At 39.2% G+C, this 19,329-nt stretch overlaps 2 protein-coding genes across 4 annotated transcripts; one reads left to right on the top strand and one right to left on the bottom strand.

The window, feature by feature from the left end:
* The first annotated feature begins 1,214 nt into the window (after positions 1-1,214).
* Positions 1,215-8,640, top strand: LOC133622202 (cell division control protein 42 homolog). 2 transcript variants are annotated; one of them, XM_061984694.1, is made up of 6 exons: positions 1,215-1,415; positions 6,079-6,215; positions 6,283-6,355; positions 6,436-6,545; positions 6,624-6,821; positions 6,976-7,539. In XM_061984694.1, exons 2-6 carry the CDS (start codon positions 6,111-6,113, stop codon positions 7,063-7,065), a joined length of 576 nt encoding a protein of 191 aa, XP_061840678.1. In that variant the 5' UTR covers positions 1,215-1,415; positions 6,079-6,110; the 3' UTR covers positions 7,066-7,539. The 2 variants fall into 2 exon arrangements, with proteins under 2 accessions (XP_061840678.1, XP_061840673.1); XM_061984689.2 differs by lacking the exon at positions 6,976-7,539 and adding an exon at positions 7,648-8,640 and having other exon boundaries at positions 1,226-1,415.
* Positions 8,641-11,886: 3,246 nt separating this feature from the next.
* LOC133613818 (F-box only protein 6-like) lies at positions 11,887-19,040 on the bottom strand. 2 transcript variants are annotated; one of them, XM_061971637.1, is made up of 7 exons: positions 18,897-19,040; positions 18,386-18,481; positions 13,791-14,037; positions 13,609-13,723; positions 13,429-13,524; positions 12,364-12,499; positions 11,887-12,295 (listed from the first exon to the last, which is right to left on the bottom strand). In XM_061971637.1, the coding sequence occupies exons 2-7, from the start codon at positions 18,464-18,466 to the stop codon at positions 12,149-12,151; spliced, it is 822 nt and encodes a 273-aa protein (XP_061827621.1). In that variant the 5' UTR covers positions 18,467-18,481; positions 18,897-19,040; the 3' UTR covers positions 11,887-12,148. The 2 variants fall into 2 exon arrangements, with proteins under 2 accessions (XP_061827621.1, XP_061827630.1); XM_061971646.1 differs by lacking the exon at positions 18,897-19,040 and adding an exon at positions 18,725-18,868.
* Positions 19,041-19,329: the final 289 nt, after the last annotated feature.

Below are 19,329 nucleotides of genomic sequence, written 5' to 3'. Positions count from 1 at the left end.
ACAATTAGTGAACCAACCCAAAAAACCTTCCTCCCCCATTTACCCTCCCTCATTCACACTCATTCACACAAAAGGGTTGTTTCTTTCTGTTATTAATATTCTGGTTCCTACATTATATATCAATATATATCAATACAGTCTGCAAGGGATACAGTCCGTAAGCACACATGATTGTGCGTGCTGCTGGTCCACTAATGGTACTAACCCATCCATCCATCCATTTTCTACCGCTTATTCCCTTCGGGGTCGCAGGGGGCGCTGGAGCTTATCTCAGCTAACCTTTAACAGTTAATTTTACTAATTTTCATTAATTACTAGTTTCTATGTAATTGTTTTTATATTGTTTTACTTTCTTTTTTATTCAAGAAAATGTTTTTAATTTATTTATCTTATTTTATAAAAAAAAATTAAAAAAGTACCTTATCTTTACCATACCTGGTTGTCCAAATTAGGCATAATAATGTGTTAATTCCACGACTGCATATATCTGTTGATATCGGTATCGTTTGATATCGGTATCGGTAATTAAAGAGTTGGACAATATCGGAATATCGGATATCGGCAAAAAGCCATTATCGGACATCCCTACTAAAAATTTGTTGAAAAATAAACAAGTGATTCAATTATGAATAAAGATTTCTACACATAGACGTAATCATCAACTTAAAGTGATTGTAATAGAGATCCATCTGAATTCATGAACTTAATTCTAAACATTTCTTCACAAAAAATAAATCTTTAACATCAATATTTATGGAACATGTCCACAAAAAATCTAGCTGTCAACACTGAATATTGCATTGTTGCATTTCTTTTCATAGTTCTTTTTGACAGACATTTAAAAAAATCTCACGTACCCCTTGGCATACCTTCAAGTATCCCCAGTGGTATGTGTACCCCCAGTTGAGAACCACTGCTTACAGCTCCACAGATATAACAGCCATCAACCTCCATGTTAAATTTAAGTTTCAAAAAAATCATTTGAAGGGTATATTCCATGAATCATTTTAAATTGTAATTTGAGGCTCATAATACTCAGTTGAGAATGCCAGGTTCTGAACCTCAGGAGGTGACGTATTACTTCCGCCATCCGAGCCTACTTCGTAATCGCGTAGATAACAGGAAGTACATCAACCGTTTCTTCAAAGTAAGTAACAGCAAAAAGACAGCAAGTTCGTTCATTTAATCACGACGTTAAAGTACACCACAAAAAACATTCAACATTTACTAACACATAATTATGTGGTTTGAGTATGTTTTTCTTTTTTGTTTTGTATGTATTTTTTACTTTACTCTTGATATCCGGTTATTGTATTTCTTAGTTTAACAGGAAGTACTAGTCGGGACAAGTTACTGTGCCAACGCCCGGTTGCATCAAAGCCAGCGTAAGCTAGTAGACGTTCCGAGGGACATAGGTATGTTATACCAACATTTTAACAATATATATCCATTGTTATATTTGTGGTTACAACTAAACAAAAAGAAAAATGATTCTGTTCTTATTAGTCATAACACAGCCACCGAAACGTCAAGTCAATGCTCGTTAGCTTTCTGCTGTGGCCGGCGTCTTGCTAAGCTAGCAAACCAAACAGCTTTGATAGCGTTGCCTTAGTATGTGTGTACTTTTCATGGAGTCAAATGTGGTTTAGGTCATTATTAACGTAATTGTGGCTTCTTTTGATCAGCAATATTCTAGATGTTAAGGATGTGACGTACTGTTGAAGGCTAGTGCATGTTCTACTCTGCCTCTTTCTGCAAGTCAGTTGGATTCAAAGCCGAGGGTGAATGTTGTCTGTCTGTGTTGGCCCTGCGATGAGCTGGCGACTTGTCCAGGGTGTACCCCGCCTTCCGCCCGAGTGCAGCTGGGATAGGCTCCAGCACACCCTACGCGACCCCGAGAGGGACATGCGGTAGAAGATGGATGCCATGGATGGACACAGCCGGTTAATAATAAACAAAACAACAGGGGCCTTGACTACAAACCAATGTTACATTTTCCAAGATCTCTTAGTTATCAGGCTTAAAGGCCTACTGAAATGCGATTTTCTTATTTAAACGGGGATAGCAGGTCCATTCTATGTGTCATACTTGATCATTTCGCGATATTGCCATATTTTTACTGAAAGGATTTAGTAAAGAACATCGACGATAAAGTTCGCAACTTTTGGTCGCTGATAAAAAAGCCTTGCCTGTACCGGAACCAGCAGACGATATGCGCGTGACGTCACAGGTTGTGGAGCTCCTCACATCTGCACATTGTTTACAATCATGGCCACCAGCAGCGAGAGCGATTTGGACCGAGAAAGCGACGATTTCCCCATTAATTTGAGCGAGGATGAAAGATTTGTGGATGAGGAAAGTGAGAGTGAAGGACTAGAGGGCAGTGGGAGCGATTCAGATAGGGAAGATGCTGTGAGAGGCGGGTGGGACCTGATATTCAGCTGGGAACGACTAAAACAGTAAATAAACACAAGACGTATATATACTCTATTAGCCACAACACAACCAGGCTTATATTTAATATGCCACAAATTAATCCCGCATAAAAAACACCTCCCCCTCCCGTCCATATAACCCGCCAATACAACTCAAACACCTGCACAACACACTCAATCCCACAGTCCAAAGTACCGTTCACCTCCCCAAAGTTCATACAGCACATATATTTCCCCAAAGTCCCCAAAGTTACGTACGTGACATGCACATAGCGGCACGCACGTACGGGCAAGCGATCAAATGTTTGGAAGCCGCAGCTGCATGCGTACTCACGGTACCGCGTCTGCGTATCCAACTCAAAGTCCTCCTGGTAAGAGTCTCTGTTGTCCCAGTTCTCCACAGGCCAATGGTAAAGCTTGACTGTCATCTTCCGGGAATGTAAACAATGAAACACCGGCTGTGTTATCCGGCACAACAGTCAGGGGGTCCATTCTACGGTGGGGGTGCGTTATCCGGCACAACACCTGCCGCAATACATCGCTTCCCACCTACAGCTTTCTTCTTTGCTGTCTCCATTGTTCATTGAACAAATTGCAAAAGATTCACCAACACAGATGTCCAGAATACTGTGGAATTTTGCGATGAAAACAGACGACTTAATAGCTGGCTACCATGCTGTCCCAAAATGTCCTCTACAATCTGTGACGTCACGCAGCAGGATATTTTGCGCAAAATTTAAAATTGCACTTTAGTAAGCTAACCCGGCCGTATTGGCATGTGTTGCAATGTTAAGATTTCATCATTGATATATAAACTATCAGACTGTGTGGTCGGTAGTAGTGGGTTTCAGTAGGCCTTTAACCTAGCCTAACACTGAAGCGGTGCTTCAAAACCGTACTAAAAGACTAACACCCTCCCCCCTCCACATCCCACCTCCCCGGATTGTAAATAATCAAATGTATTTACTTGTTCATATGCTTTCTGAACTCATCATGTTCACTGCTCGCTGTACATGTCCTACCAAGTCAGACCGACACTGTTTCAATGTCCATTTCTCTGATGATGCAATTGTTGATGACCGTATTGCTGTGATAGTGATGCTAATTAGAAAAAGGATACATTTAGTTTTTGCAGTTGATTTACTGGTACAAATATTTCGCTGTCATTTAAAATTCATGTCCGCAGTTGTTTTAATAGTGTGAAAGTCATATTCTGTCTCATTGTTTAGCTAGAGTTTCCTATTTAACAATGTTTGGTTTCCAACGCTATTTAGAGATATCAAGACTCAGTATGTGTTGAGCCTACGAGAGATTTATTAATCTAGTTTATTAATATTATGAAGGATATTTTCTTGATGTTAATGAATAGCACCAAAAAGACGCTACAGCGTGGTCATTCACGTCAAATAAAGCACTTGGCTTTCCTGCGTAATAACTAAACTTTTAGTTTCTGCATTGAAAATTGACAACGATAATTTGGTAGTTTGAATCAACAATCTCAATATTTTTTATTAGGACTTAACATTACGTTAATTTATTCCCACAAAAAGAGGTCATTATAGTTATATTTCGGCATAGCAACCATAACATAACTTATAAGAACACAAACTAATGCAATCTCTTGACCTTAGTTTGTTTAGTTCTGCTCTCATACACTACCTATAAGTAAATAATAAACTTGCTTGCATCACAGAAAGTTTCTCAAACAAAACAAATGTTCAAACTAAACTTTTACGAAATGATTGCTGCAGACACTAGGATGGTCCGACTGTACTCCACAAGATGAAAGTGACATGTTTGAAACTATTTTCCCCTCAATGCGCTTTTGTAACTTCCCTGGCTTTATTCCCAAAATGAACCTTCTTTTGGGACTTAAAAAAAGCTCTTTCCTATCGCTTAATTTGAATGTGTGGAACGGCAAAGCAAAGTAGCATTTTCAGCTCAAACTTTTCACTTATTAACATGCCACTTGATTTATCGCTATGCTCAAGCTTGTTTTCCCTCCATGTGCATTATATACATCAGGACAAAGGTAAGCGGACATGTCATATGCAACCCAGCAACACTGAACTATACTTGGTATCGTTACTGTCGATATTTGTATCGATTCGCCCATCTTTGTTTACATTCAAGAGCTCTAGCATTTCTTCCTACGGTGTGTAGTGTAGCATGTTTTGCTCTTCCTTGTCCTCCAGGGATGATACTTGTAAAAACAAAGTTTATTTGCCGCCTTGGAGGAGAAAATGACTGATATAGAAATAGGTTTGCACTGTGGAGCAAGGAGAGGTTAGCTGATAGCGAGAATGCTACATTGCGTAGAGGACGCCTTCATTCGTTTGGCAATGTCAGATTTGCGGGACATCACTGGAATGTGTCATCAACATTCATTATCATGATACAACCATAGTATTAAAATCGTTATCATTGGCCATATTTATATAATTTGTATAAATGATCTATCACGCAACCCTAATCAAAAAGTTTTGCCAGATTGTGGTAAATCCTTTCCTTTAATTATTTCAGTACTGTAGTATTTTTCTCCAAAGCCGAAGCTGCCCCTGATCAGGTCAGAGCCGGCGCATGAGTTATCTTTGCGATGAATCTCGCTCAGATGTTATCCAGCTTTGTAGTACCGCATGTCTGGACTTTAGAGATGTCCGATAATATCAGCCTGCCGATATTATCGGTCGATAAGTGCTTTAAAATGTAATATCGGAAATTATCGGTATCATTTTTTTTATTAAATCAACATAAAAAACACAAGATACACTTACAATTAGTGCACCAACCCAAAAAACCTCCTCTCCTCATTCACACAAAAGGGTTGTTTCTTTCTGTTATTAATATTCTGGTTCCTACAATATATATCAATATATATCAATACAGTCTGCAAGGGATACAGTCCATAAGCACACATGATTGTGCGTGCTGGTCCACTAATAGTACTAACCTTTATCAGTTAATTTTACTCATTTTCATTAATTACCGTATTTTTTGGAGTATAAGTCGCACCGGAGTATAAGGCGCACCTGCCGAAAATGCATAATAAAGAAGGGAAAAAACATATATAAGTCGCACTGGAGCCCAGCCAAACTATGAAAAAAACTGCGACTTAAAGTCTGAAAAATACGGTACCGGTACTAGTTTCTATGTAATGTATGAGCAAATTCCAAGCTGCTGTTTTGAGGCATGTTAAAAAAAAATAATGCACTTTGTGACTTCAATAATAAATATGGCAGTGCCATGTTGGGACTCTTTTCCATAACTTGAGTTGAAGTTGTTCTCTTATTTTGGTAAATCTTGTTACATTGTTTAATGCATCCAGCGGGGCATAACAACAAAATTAGGCATAATAATGTGTTAATTCCACGACTGTATATATCGGTATCGGTTGATATCGGAATCGGTAATTAAGAGTTGGAACAATATCGGAATATCGTTTCTCGGCAAAAAAGCCATTATCGGACATCTCTACTGGACTTAATCCTAAAACATATCATGGATAAGCAAAAAATCCTGAATTGTAGTACAGGCTCCTAGTATGGTATGAAATATTTCACATATTTATAATGTTGGCTGTAGCCTTTTGTTGGTGTTATAATAATTATTTTGTAAAACAAATCTACTGTTTTTCATTTTTTAGCACTGCTACCAGCCCTATCACACGGAAGCAAGATGCAGACCATCAAATGTGTTGTGGTGGGAGATGGAGCAGTGGGAAAAACATGTCTACTGATTTCATACACCACCAACAAATTCCCATCTGAATATGTACCAACTGTAAGTATTTCAATGTGCGATGACGTAAAAAGAGAAAAACACACTGTCATGCGTTATTTTCTCTCAGGTGTTTGACAACTATGCAGTAACTGTTATGATTGGTGGAGAACCATACACCCTTGGCTTATTTGATACAGCAGGTACGTTTTCTTCCCTCCCATAATTCAATCTAGCATTCTAGAATGTAAATGGCTTTACTTCACCGTTGGTCTCCTCACAGGTCAGGAAGATTATGACCGGTTACGACCACTAAGCTATCCACAGACGGATGTCTTCTTAGTCTGCTTCTCAGTTGTTTCGCCATCATCATTTGAAAATGTCAAAGAAAAGGTAAGTGGCTTGCACACCTGCCAAACAATTGTGTATGTGTTATATTGAAAGTTCATACAGCTATTTTTCCTCCTGTAGTGGGTTCCTGAAATCACTCACCACTGTCCCAAGACCCCGTTCCTTTTGGTAGGCACTCAGATCGACCTGCGTGACGACCCCTCCACTGTGGAGAAGTTAGCCAAGAACAAACAGAAGCCAATCACCCCGGAGACAGCGGAGAAGCTGGCCCGGGACCTTAAGGCGGTGAAATATGTGGAGTGCTCAGCCCTCACGCAGGTAAGACTTCTGCTGTAACAACGCTTAGAACGCTCTTAGGCAAAGCATGCCATTTCCTAACAAGGGTGCAAAAGCTTTTTCTAACAACTGCCTTCATAACTCAAATTTAACCGTGTTTGCCTGTCTTTCCTCCTTGTTTTCCTTCTTTCTTTAGCGGGGACTGAAGAACGTATTTGATGAGGCTATCCTAGCCGCTTTAGAGCCCCCTGAAACTCAAAGAAAGAGAAAATGCTGTCTGTTCTGATGTCTTCTTGACTCTTGCTTTGCCTCTCAATTGTCTGCTGCTTACTCATTGTAAAGAAATGTCTGTTATCAAGCTAACTACAGTACTCTTAAAGTTACAAAAGGAAATATTCATGGACATTTCGTACTTCTGTTCATGTGCACTTTGGTTTCAACTCGGCCTAATCACAATGATCACACAGGCTGCCTGATACTACAAGAGTGCCAAACTTAAGTTCTACTTTCCTGCTCGCATGTCTGCCACAGGGCATGATGTTGTTTTTGTTTACCAATATTTTTCTGTTCATATCTCAGTAGTGCCCTATGAAGCATTTACCCTACAGTCTGTCAATCAGACAGTGAGAACACGTTCTTTTTCTACGTCAAATTTGTTTTGCAATCCCTGGCCTTTTCTTTGCAAACTTGATAAGGGGGGATTACGGTAATCGGGGAAGTCTTGTATTATGTTATTTGAATAAAGGAAAATCTGGATTTCCTCGTCGTCTCTCCACTCCGCTTCCTTTTTGCTGTTAGAAGGCCAGCAGATGTTGCATTGTCTTTGTGTCATAGCTTTATTTTGAATGTGAATGCTTTGTTTCCACAGAAAGGATTAAAGAATGTGTTTGATGAGGCAATACTGGCTGCCCTGGAGCCCCCTGAACCTAAGAAAAGGCGTAAATGCGTTCTGCTCTAAGTTTGGTCTCAGCCTTCTCAGCACCACTTGCTAGGTTAGCAGTACTCTTAAGGTTTGCTTCACGACCACATTTCACTCACAAGTCAAAATATCATGAAATATTTGCCGTCTGCCTGAATTAGCCTAAATACATATTTAGAATTTTGAAGATGTTTAACAATTGATGCTGTTTTGTGATGAGTTCATACTTATGATTTGGCCTTACATGATGCATACCACAGTTCAGCTCCAAGACCTTTAGTCTGCAGAATGGCTTCTTCATCGAATGGAATTCTAACGGTTAGACAATGAGTTGAGGATTTATCTGAATCTATTAATATATAATACATTAAAGCCACACAGCTTAAATCAGCCTAAGGAGTGAACTGAAGTGTATTTGCCAGACTTAGCCGTCTTGCGGACTTGTTGGCAGTTAATATTAACTTGTAGTGTGAACACTCCTCACAAAGTTATCAGATCTTATTAAAGGTATATTTGTCTTGAATTATTTAACACAGATGACAATATTTCACTTGTAGGTGCAGTATTTTAGTGCAGACTGAGGTCAGTGTACACTTTAAGATGAAAGTACTCACTGGCCCACACAGCATCGTTACATCAGATAGCGACGCAGTGTGACACTCCATGATTCCATATCCTGTGAACATTTCTTAAATGCCAGAAAGTGTTGTCTTCTCCTATATTCATTCCTAGATGTGGGCTTGATTAATCTGTAAATATAGTGAGAAATTACTCATAACTTATTGACTAAGTGTGCATTTCTGAAGCAGAAAGTTGAAAGTTCAGATGATGCTGAGAGAAAATAAAGAATTGATTCTGATTTCTTTTTGTTCAATTTGACATCAAGCTGTACTGTATTTTCCGTGTGATGAAACATCACAATAAACCAGTATTATGAATAGACCTCAAATGCAATGTGTTTTCTTCCTTAAAGGTTCAATGTTTACTGCAGCACATTCCTGTAATACATTCATTACATATATACTGTATAGAGTAGTGCAGAATGATAAACTTACAACCTGGAAAAAATTGATTTGGGAGAGTTGGTAATTTATGACTTTGCGTAATAACATTTTTAATTACGTACAAAGTACGTAATTGCTGGTAGCAAAATAACCATTGCACAGTCTATAGGTTTCCCTTCAGTGGGTAAACACAGAACTCATTTAAAGCCACAATGGCCAAGTACAATCAAGCCAACATCTCAATGTAAAAAAGAGTGATTACATACCCTTTAATGACTTCAAAGGTCTCTAAAAATGTATTGAAGTTAAGTATTTGCATCGTTCCACTCAGTTAATGCCGTTTTATTGTTTTCAATTACATTACTGTAGTATAGTGCTAAGCCTAAACTAAAGCTCTGTAACACATTGAAATCTCCTTTCTAAGAGAGCAAAATGAAGCACACCACATTTGAAGCAGTTAGTTGTAGTAACACAATTTGACACAATGAAAGTGGGAAAAGTACCACAATTGGAGGTTGCAAAATTGAGTGCAAGTGTGTCATGCAAGGACCTTGATATTTATAGTGTAACATGCCAAATCTACTAGACACATACATAACCATAACTCCGTCCACATCACAGTTATGGCTGCCCTCAAGAGGGCTGCTTGTGACAGTCAATACATATGTACATACATGTATAATTACCTAATAATTATTGATTCTTTATTACACATTTGCATATGCATTTGATTATATATTGCTTGCTTCGCAATCACAAGTCAAGGTGAAAAGCAGATATTTAAATATGTACCGGTATTTTTGATAACCCCCCCAAAAAAGCTTGGAATATTGTGTTGCATGATCACATAATAGTAAAGTATAGAAGACATGCAATTGCATGTAGTACATTATTTTCTCAAAATTTTTTTTTTTTTTAGATATATACAGGTAAAAGCCAGTAAATTAGAATATTTTGAAAAACTTGATTTATTTCAGTAATTGCATTCAAAAGGTGTAACTTGTACATTATATTTATTCATTGCACACAGACTGATGCATTCAAATGTTTATTTCATTTAATTTTGATGATTTGAAGTGGCAACAAATGAAAATCCAAAATTCCGTGTGTCACAAAATTAGAATATTACTTAAGGCTAATACAAAAAAGGGATTTTTAGAAATGTTGGCCAACTGAAAAGTATGAAAATGAAAAATATGAGCATGTACAATACTCAATACTTGGTTGGAGCTCCTTTTGCCTCAATTACTGCGTTAATGCGGCGTGGCATGGAGTCGATGAGTTTCTGGCACTGCTCAGGTGTTATGAGAGCCCATGTTGCTCTGATAGTGGCCTTCAACTCTTCTGCGTTTTTGGGTCTGGCATTCTGCATCTTCCTTTTCACAATACCCCACAGATTTTCTATGGGGCTAAAGTCAGGGGAGTTGGCGGGCCAATTTAGAACAGAAATACCATGGTCCGTAAACCAGGCACGGGTAGATTTTGCGCTGTGTGCAGGCGCCAAGTCCTGTTGGAACTTGAAATCTCCATCTCCATAGAGCAGGTCAGCAGCAGGAAGCATGAAGTGCTCTAAAACTTGCTGGTAGACGGCTGCGTTGACCCTGGATCTCAGGAAACAGAGTGGACCGACACCAGCAGATGACATGGCACCCCAAACCATCACCCAACCATGCAAATTTTGCATTTCCTTTGGAAATCGAGGTCCCAGAGTCTGGAGGAAGACAGGAGAGGCACAGGATCCACGTTGCCTGAAGTCTAGTGTAAAGTTTCCACCATCAGTGATGGTTTGGGGTGCCATGTCATCTGCTGGTGTCGGTCCACTCTGTTTCCTGAGATCCAGGGTCAACGCAGCCGTCTACCAGCAAGTTTTAGAGCACTTCATGCTTCCTGCTGCTGACCTGCTCTATGGAGATGGAGATTTCAAGTTCCAACAGGACTTGGCGCCTGCACACAGCGCAAAATCTACCCGTGCCTGGTTTACTGACCATAGTATTTCTGTTCTAAATTGGCCCGCCAACTCCCCTGACCTTAGCCCCATAGAAAATCTGTGGGGTATTGTGAAAAGGAAGATGCAGAATGCCAGACCCAAAAACGCAGAAGAGTTGAAGGCCACTATCAGAGCAACCTGGGCTCTCATAACACCTGAGCAGTGCCAGAAACTCATCGACTCCATGCCACGCCGCATTAACGCAGTAATTGAGGCAAAAGGAGCTCCAACCAAGTATTGAGTATTGTACATGCTCATATTTTTCATTTTCATACTTTTCAGTTGGCCAACATTTCTAAAAATCCCTTTTTTGTATTAGCCTTAAGTAATATTCTAATTTTGTGACACACAGAATTTTGGATTTTCATTTGTTGCCACTTCAAATCATCAAAATTAAATGAAATAAACATTTGAATGCATCAGTCTGTGTGCAATGAATAAATATAATGTACAAGTTACACCTTTTGAATGCAATTACTGAAATAAATCAAGTTTTTCAAAATATTCTAATTTACTGGCTTTTACCTGTGTATATATATATGGGGATAAGTTGATTGGCAACACTAAATTGGCCCTAGTGTGTGAATGTGAGTGTGAATGTTGTCTGTCTATCTGTGTTGGCCCTGCGATGAGTTGGCGACTTGTCCAGGGTGTACCCCGCCTTCCGCCCGATTGTAGCTGAGATAGGCTCCAGCGCCCCCCGCCACCCCGAAGGGAATAAGCGGTAGAAAATGGATGGATGGATATATATACACATACAGGGTGATTCAAAAAGAATACGCCAAAATCATCATACATTTATTCAGTTCTGAATCATTGTAATAGACTGAATCAAGTGTCATTTGATACAGGAGTTATCCAAGTTTTAATGGGTTACAATTTCACCGTTGTGGTCACGTAATCCTTTCGGCGCGGTTCAATTGTAGGAAGACAACGTGTTTATTTACCCTCAAAATGGCGAATAACAGCAGCACTCAACACGGTGGATCGCAACATCCTGGGGCGCGTTTGGGAGGAATTCTCATATCGTATTGATGTTGTCCGTGCTGCTGGTGGTGGTCATATTGAGCACTTGTAAAGCATGAAATAAATACTCTTAAGTCTTTTTGAATCACCCTGTAAAAAAAAAAAATATATATATATAAAGACCGCCAACAAAGTGGCGCAAAATGTTGACCAAAGAACCACTATTAAATGTGATGTAGACCAGAAGGAAATGTTTTAAATGTAGAAAAAAACAACACCAAATGGCCCCTTTAAATGACTGATGGTGTCACTTGATGACAGACAAAATAACAGCTGATTTCCTGGTAATGTCTGTTGTCAAATGGATGTAATGTTTCCAAACAAGATCCTTCCAAGAGGACAATGACAATAGATTTTTTTGATTTGTGATGAAAATAGTGCAATACTTCATTAGGCAAAGGCAGGAACCAGGGGATAGTGGACTCCCGTTGAGCTACGTGTCCACTGCAGGGCATATCTCAACGCAACTGTCTGTAAGGCGAATTCCATACCAGCCAGCCCAAAACTGCGTATCCTTGCCTCCATGGATAAAGCGGATGTATCGGACTCCTGGACCATAGTCTTGAAAGACGTGTGTTATCTGGAAAAAATATAAAATCATTTGTAAATGATCAAACTGTCATTGAGTGGGACTATCTTTCCGCATACCTGATTCCATTTAGGATCGCTCCATTGCTCAAAATAAATCTCCTCAGGGGAAAAAGTCTGAATCGGCTTCTTTTTTTCATTCAGTAGCTCCACGTGAATCTTGAATACACAGCCACAGTCCCAGCGTGGCGCATACCTAACACAACACAAGAATGTGTAGGATGCTTATTTAAGCTATGTGGTACCAAATGAAAGGCACTTTAATTTGAAACCCAAACAGCCATAATATTGAGGTTATTAAATGTGGATTGTGTAAATTTACCAATTTAGGAACTAGAAATGAACAATCAGTAACCCACTATTCCACCAAATTAACTTTTCAGGAAGCTTTAATACCCTGGGATCTACCCTGCACCCACTGCATTTCTACTAAAATGATCAAGGTTGAAAAAAAATATCCCAGAGTTTAAAAAAGTTCCCCCTGGCTACCAGGATTTTTTTCTCTGAGGCTTAAGAACTTTAAAGGGGTGGTCTCTGCTGAAGAGAGCTGATGTTGGAGCACACTTGTACTGTTTCTACTCATCTGCCGTGTTTGTGCGAGTGTACAGCTGCAAACTCGACAACCACAAAAATCTGCTCAAATTAAACATATGTCTTTGTAAGACATTAAATAAAGAAACCGATCCATCCATCCATTTTCTACCGCTTGTCCCGTTCGGGGTCGCTGGGGGTTCCGGAGCTATCAGCTGCATTCGGGCGGAAGGCGGGGTACACCCTGGACAAGTCGCCACCTCATCGCAGGGCCAACACAGATAAACAACATTCACACACTAGGGCCAATTTAGTGTTGCCAATCAACCTATCTCCAGGTGCATGTCTTTCGAGGTGGGAGGAAGCCGGAGTACCCGGAGGGAACCCACGCAGTCACGGAGAGAACGTGCAAACCAGAAAGATCCTGAGACCGGGATTGAACTCAGGACCTTCGTATTGTGAGGCACATGCACTAACCGATATTTTCGGCAAATGTTGAGCTCTCAAGTACAGCCATCCTTGTTCTTTTACTCAAAAATACTTGAGGCGGCGGCAGCAGTTAATGCTTGCATCTTTCATGTGTATCCTTCTCACCAATCTGATATTTTGATGTCTGGCTGGAAGTGATCCATAAATGATGCATTATAACCTTCCGTCCCCAAATCAATCAGCTGGGACTTCCTGCACATGCTGAAGAAATCACAAAATGTTTTGTAAAGTAGCATGTTATTGACACAGGGTATACTTTCACAACCACAAGTGCAAAGTACTTACTTATAAGATGTCACAAAGTTTTTCTCGACCGTTTCATTGGGATGCGGAACAAGGACATCCTCTACTTTCCATCTGTCGCCGCTGTTCTCCAATATCTGCCAACCACTCATTTTATCTGAAAAGAGAGAGGTTCAAACTGTGATCAAAGTGTCAAACACAGCAGAGAAACACTCTTCCCTTACTTTCTGCTCTTGGGTTCCTGAGTAGATTTCGCCTTTTCTTGCACAAGAAGTAATATAGCCTCCAGTCTTTGGGTACTTTAGAAACGTCACGGAGGTGAAGGCCTTCTCTCTTGCATCTGACTCTCCATAGAGACTGGCTGTCAGCAATGTCCTTCCATTGACGACACACTAACCGACAACTTTGGACCACTTGGCCAGGGGGGAGATTAATGAAGATCTCCTCTAGGACTTCTAGAGGGATAGGGAACTGACAAAAACACAAACAGTCACAAGATAACCCTAAATGCAATCAACATACACAAATCTTAAAACCTTCAACAACTTCACTCTGTTCCTTTAAAACTAGGGCTGTCCGAAATAATGATTTCATTGTGATTAATCACAAAAAATTATCACATTAACCTTGTATTTTTTTTCATATATCTTAATCATCATTAATTATGTATATCTGCAGATTAGTCACGCCATCTAGTTTGACCGCACATGCTCCTTTACCTTAAAAGGAGTAGTTATTAGATAAATGATCAGGTCATTGCAAAGATGAGTGTGGAGACTGGCTGGTGCACTAGCTGGCAAACTAAGCCGCAGCAATTTTATAATGGCTTACGACACATTAAAAATACTATTACCAAGAAACACATAAAAAGTCTAATAAATGAGCAAATAGGTGTAAAGTAACCAGTAAAAGTTTAAATGTTGAAGCTAAAAACGAGGGATGCATGTTTTGTTTTCAAGCTAATACCAGTTGACTTATTCATATTTATTGTTGGCAACACTAAAATGGCCCTAGTGTGTGAATATGAGTGTGAATGTTGTCTATTTATCTGTGTTGGCCCTGCAATGAGGTGGCGACTTGTCCAGGGTGTACCCCGCCTACAGCCTGAATGCAGCTGAGATAGGCTCCAGCACCCCCCACAACCCCGAAAGGGACACACGGTATAAAATGGATGGATCTTTATAAATGTAGATAAAACTAGTTTGTGCCCACCTTTCTTTTTACTGACTTTATTTTTGCATCTCTGTAGGCTTTTAAAACACTGTAGCAATTGTTGGCTTGTCAGGTGGCTGATAAGGTTTGATGTGTTTAAGTTTTTTTTCCCCATGTTTGCATGTTTAGTGCAAATAGCCCACACAATGTCTTCCTCTGAAACAATGAAGAAGCTTCACACAATTGGATGACAGAGATCTGAGGGGACATTTACAACACGAGAAAAGGAGTGCTTGATTTGCTCCCTCTAACTCACCTACAGCACAGTACGGGTCATCTCGCCTCATTGGAGCTTTTTTTTACGTTTTCGGATTTATTGGTATGTTGTCATGATTCCTCATGTCAGCACAATTATTACCTGTCCAATATCATGCACCCGTAATAATAACACAAAGCTGACATGCGGGGGCTGTTTTGTATTCTTTAAAAAATATATATATATATATTGCAGTGATTCTCCAACTGTGGTACACATACCACTTGTGGTACACAGGCTCTATAGTACGCCAAACGCTTGTTTAAAGTACAGTGTTTATTTTTCACTACATTCAAACTGTGTGTAATATTACAGTGGCCAAAAATATAAAATGTATTTTTCGGACTATAAGTCGCAGTTTCTTTCATAGTTTGGCCAGGGTTGCGACTTATACTCAGGAGCGACTTATGTGTGAAATTATTAACACATTACCGTAAAATATCAAATAATTATATTTAGCTCATTCACGTAAGAGATTAGACATACGTGTAAGATTTCATGGGATTTAGCGATTAGGAGTGACAGATTGTTTGGTAAACGTATAGCATGTTCTATATGTTATAGTTATTTGAATGACTCTTACCATAATATGCTACATTAACATACCAGGCACGTTCTCAGTTGGTTATTTATGCGTCATATAACGTACACTTATTCAGCCTGTTGTTCACTATTCTTTATTTATTTTAGATTGCCTTTCAAATGTCTATTCTTGGTGTTGGCTTTTATCAAATACATTTCTCCAAAAAATGTGACTTATACTCCAGTGCGACTTATATATGTTTTTTTCCTTCTTTATTATGCATTTTCGGCCGGTGCGACTTATACTCCGAAAAATACGGTACTTGTTATATAAAACCTCTGCATTGTTTTTTAATGAATACATAGGTCTACTATGCTACTGTATTTTAATGTTGGTCAATGTGGTGGTACTTGGAGAGCCAAGTTTTTACTCAGGTGGTACTTGGTTAAAAAAGTTTGGGAAGCACTGATCTAGTGTATTGGCTTGAAAATGAAATAGATCAAAATGCGCCCCCATTCCTTATTGTTTTCAGTGTGCAGGCGGCAGGCCTTATTGTAAAAAGTGCTGCTGCAGACAAAACAAGGTTTAAGCAAATAAATTAGGTGCATTCAATAAAAAAAAGTCAAAAAAATGCTCCTCTATGACATTCTGACAATAGAATTGCCTTTGTGTCCAGATACTAGGATCTCAACATAATTTAAATCATGCAAGCAAATAACAACCTGTGATTATCATGAATCCAAATTCAAAAGTGTGATTAATCAGATGTTTTCAAATCTAATCAATTGACAACACTACTTATAACACTAACTGAAAATTGTGGCTGTTGATGCTTTTAATGTTATATCTTTCCAGAACCCAGTAGTGCATTCACTAATCAAATCTCAGTCAATCAATCAATTCCTTTATCTAACCAGGTAAAGACTCATTGTGATTAAAATCTCTTTTTCAAGAGCGACCTGACAAAGAGGGCGGCACAAACAAAGTCACAACGATAATTACAACAAGACAATACAACAGAACAACAGCAATCATACCACAACAGGTCAAAAATAATTTAAAACGATTAAGTAATAATTAAAATTTAAAGCAAGTACATTTCCCAAGAGAACTGGTTTCTCGATCTTTTAAAATGTACTTAAACTTCCCCAAAGTGATCAATTCTGGTAACCTCAGATCTTTCTGGATGTCATTCCATGACCAGGGAGCAGCATAACTCAATGCTTTTTTTTTCCCAAGTTCTGTGTTGACTCTAAGCATCAACATATGGAGGACATCCTGTGAGCATAGGCTGTAATGACTGGAGTCTCTACACACAAAGGAAAACAGGTAGGTGGGGACAAGTCCAAGAAGACATTTATATATAAAAACTATCCATCGAGAAAGTCTTCGGGCAGTTAAAATGGACAGTTTGCCTTTACATACAAAGTGCAGTGGTGGACAAGATTTCCACAACCAGTAATAAAACGTTTTTTCAAGTAAGTGCCAGGTGCATTCATAAAAAGCCAGTCTCCATACCTACCTTACTCAGTGGCCTAGTGGTTAGAGTGTCCGCCCTGAGATCGGTAGGTTGTGAGTTCAAACCCCGGCCGAGTCATTCCAAAGACTATAAAAAATGGGACTCATTACCGCCCTGCTTGACACTCAGCTTCAAGGGTTGGAATTGGGGGTTAAATCACCAAAAATGATTCCCGGGCACAGCACCGCTGCTGCCCACTGCTCCCCTCACCTCCCAGGGGGTGATCAAGGGGATGGGTCAAATGCAAAGGACAAATTTCACCACACCTAGTGGGTGTGTGACAATCATTGGTACTTTAACTTTAACTATAATCAAGTAAAGGAATAAAGGTGGATGAGATCTGATGTTTCCTAACTTGTAGGGAAAAACAAGACTTATTTCTAAAAAAGAAACCCAATTTGATTTTAAGCTTAGAGACAAGCTTTTCTATGTGTGCTTTAAAAAGACAATATCTCATCAATAATAATTCCTAAATACTTATATGTAGTGACCAACTCGAGCTCGACCCCATGAGTAGTCAATATTTTAGGGATGTTCAATGGCAGCCGTTTGCCATTTGAGAATAACATCACCTTAGATTTGTCTGCATGTTTAACTTCTTTACTTAATCCATTCCATCATTTAATTCCACATCATTTTAGCTGTTTGCAATTTTACCAAATCATCTAACTTTAACATTTTTGACTCAATAAATAAAGTGTTTGTATGTTCTCTATATCCAACATTATGTATCAGTCTAATTGATCTTTTTTGTAACACGGTTAACGAATGTAGCGCACATTTGTAGTTATTTCCCCACATTTCTGCACAATAACTCAGATATGGCAATACTATAGTAGGGAGCAGTAGAGAATGTGAAGTGATTTGTTAAACCAAATAGTGTTTTTTTCCATATACAACAACCTATCTGGACTCGATAGAGAATCGGTTCGATAAGAGGATTCGATAATAGGCTCAAACTCAATAATTTCTTATCAAACATCATCCCTAGTGGTACGCCCTTTAACACAGGGAGAAAAGATGAAGAAGACCCAGCAAACTGGACACATTGTGTTCTATCACAAAGGTAACTGGAAATCCAGTTAACAGCATGCCCAGATTTGCCAATCCTGTGCAATCTATCTGCTAAAATCGTATGGTTGACCGTGTCAAACGCCTTTGACAGGTCAAATCTATATCTTACAACATCTAGAAAAAGAAACAATCACGTTTCATGGCAACACAGAGCATCTGCCTCACCTCAAATATGTAATTATATTAGGAATTGTTCTTTTTGTGTGACGTTTATGTATAAACCCCCAACATTTACCTTAAGCGAGCTGGACATGACAGGACCTGAAGACAGACTTGGTTTCGAGGCGGCCATGTCGGAGCTCTGAGTCGCACCCATGTGTCCTTTTCATTCCTTATACAGAAAAAACAAGTAAGACTACAATGGCGTCTTGACAAGCAAAATAAGTCTAAGTCTGTCCCTTTTATTCCTCATAGAGCAGAAACAATAAAGACTACAGTGGCGCCTTCACAACCAAAGCCAGTCTAGTTAGTAGCTATAAGTCTAGTCAGTAGCTAGAAGTCTAGTTAGTAGCTAGAAGTCTAGTTAGTAGCTAGAAGTCTAGTTAGTAGCTATAAGAGCGACCAGGAGATTTACATCTCACTCCATGCGGAAGTTCAGCTCGAAGTACGCTAGTCATGAGTTGTGGATAATGTCGCTACACTATGCTAATACATGACGTTCTACATTCGGTAAATGACCAAAACTACTTTAAAAAAAAAAAAAACCGTTGGGTAAATAATCGTCGCGTAGTAAAAAGGAAACTGACTTATTTTTCTTCCCAGAAGACGTTCATTTCATTCTTGTTGCTGTCAGTCATTGTACTTTGGCTTTCAGTACCCGGGCAGCGCGAAACTGAGATGGGCTAATCTGCAGTGCAGCTAACTCCGCCCGCCCGGTGCACACTGTGATTACTTTTTGCAAACCGTAATCTTTTTTTGCCGTTACGTCATCAAGTGGGCGTTTCCTCCGGTCATACGTATTGGAAACCACGCGCGCCTTGTGTTTATAATGCAGAAAGGTTGTCAACAAAATATCTGTCGCTTCATCCTGGACAATATTCATGACACATTTGTACTTTGTTTTAAAGATGTGCTATTTCGATATACACGGTATGAAAAAAATATGAAAATTAATTTTACCTTTGCAACCTCATTATACTATTGGCTAAGTTGTATATTCATAAATGTAAGTTTCTCAAT

Source organism: Nerophis lumbriciformis, linkage group LG01, assembly GCF_033978685.3.
Source record: "Nerophis lumbriciformis linkage group LG01, RoL_Nlum_v2.1, whole genome shotgun sequence".
Lineage (NCBI taxonomy): Eukaryota > Metazoa > Chordata > Actinopteri > Syngnathiformes > Syngnathidae > Nerophis > Nerophis lumbriciformis.
This window is presented reverse-complemented; position numbering and strand designations above follow the sequence as displayed.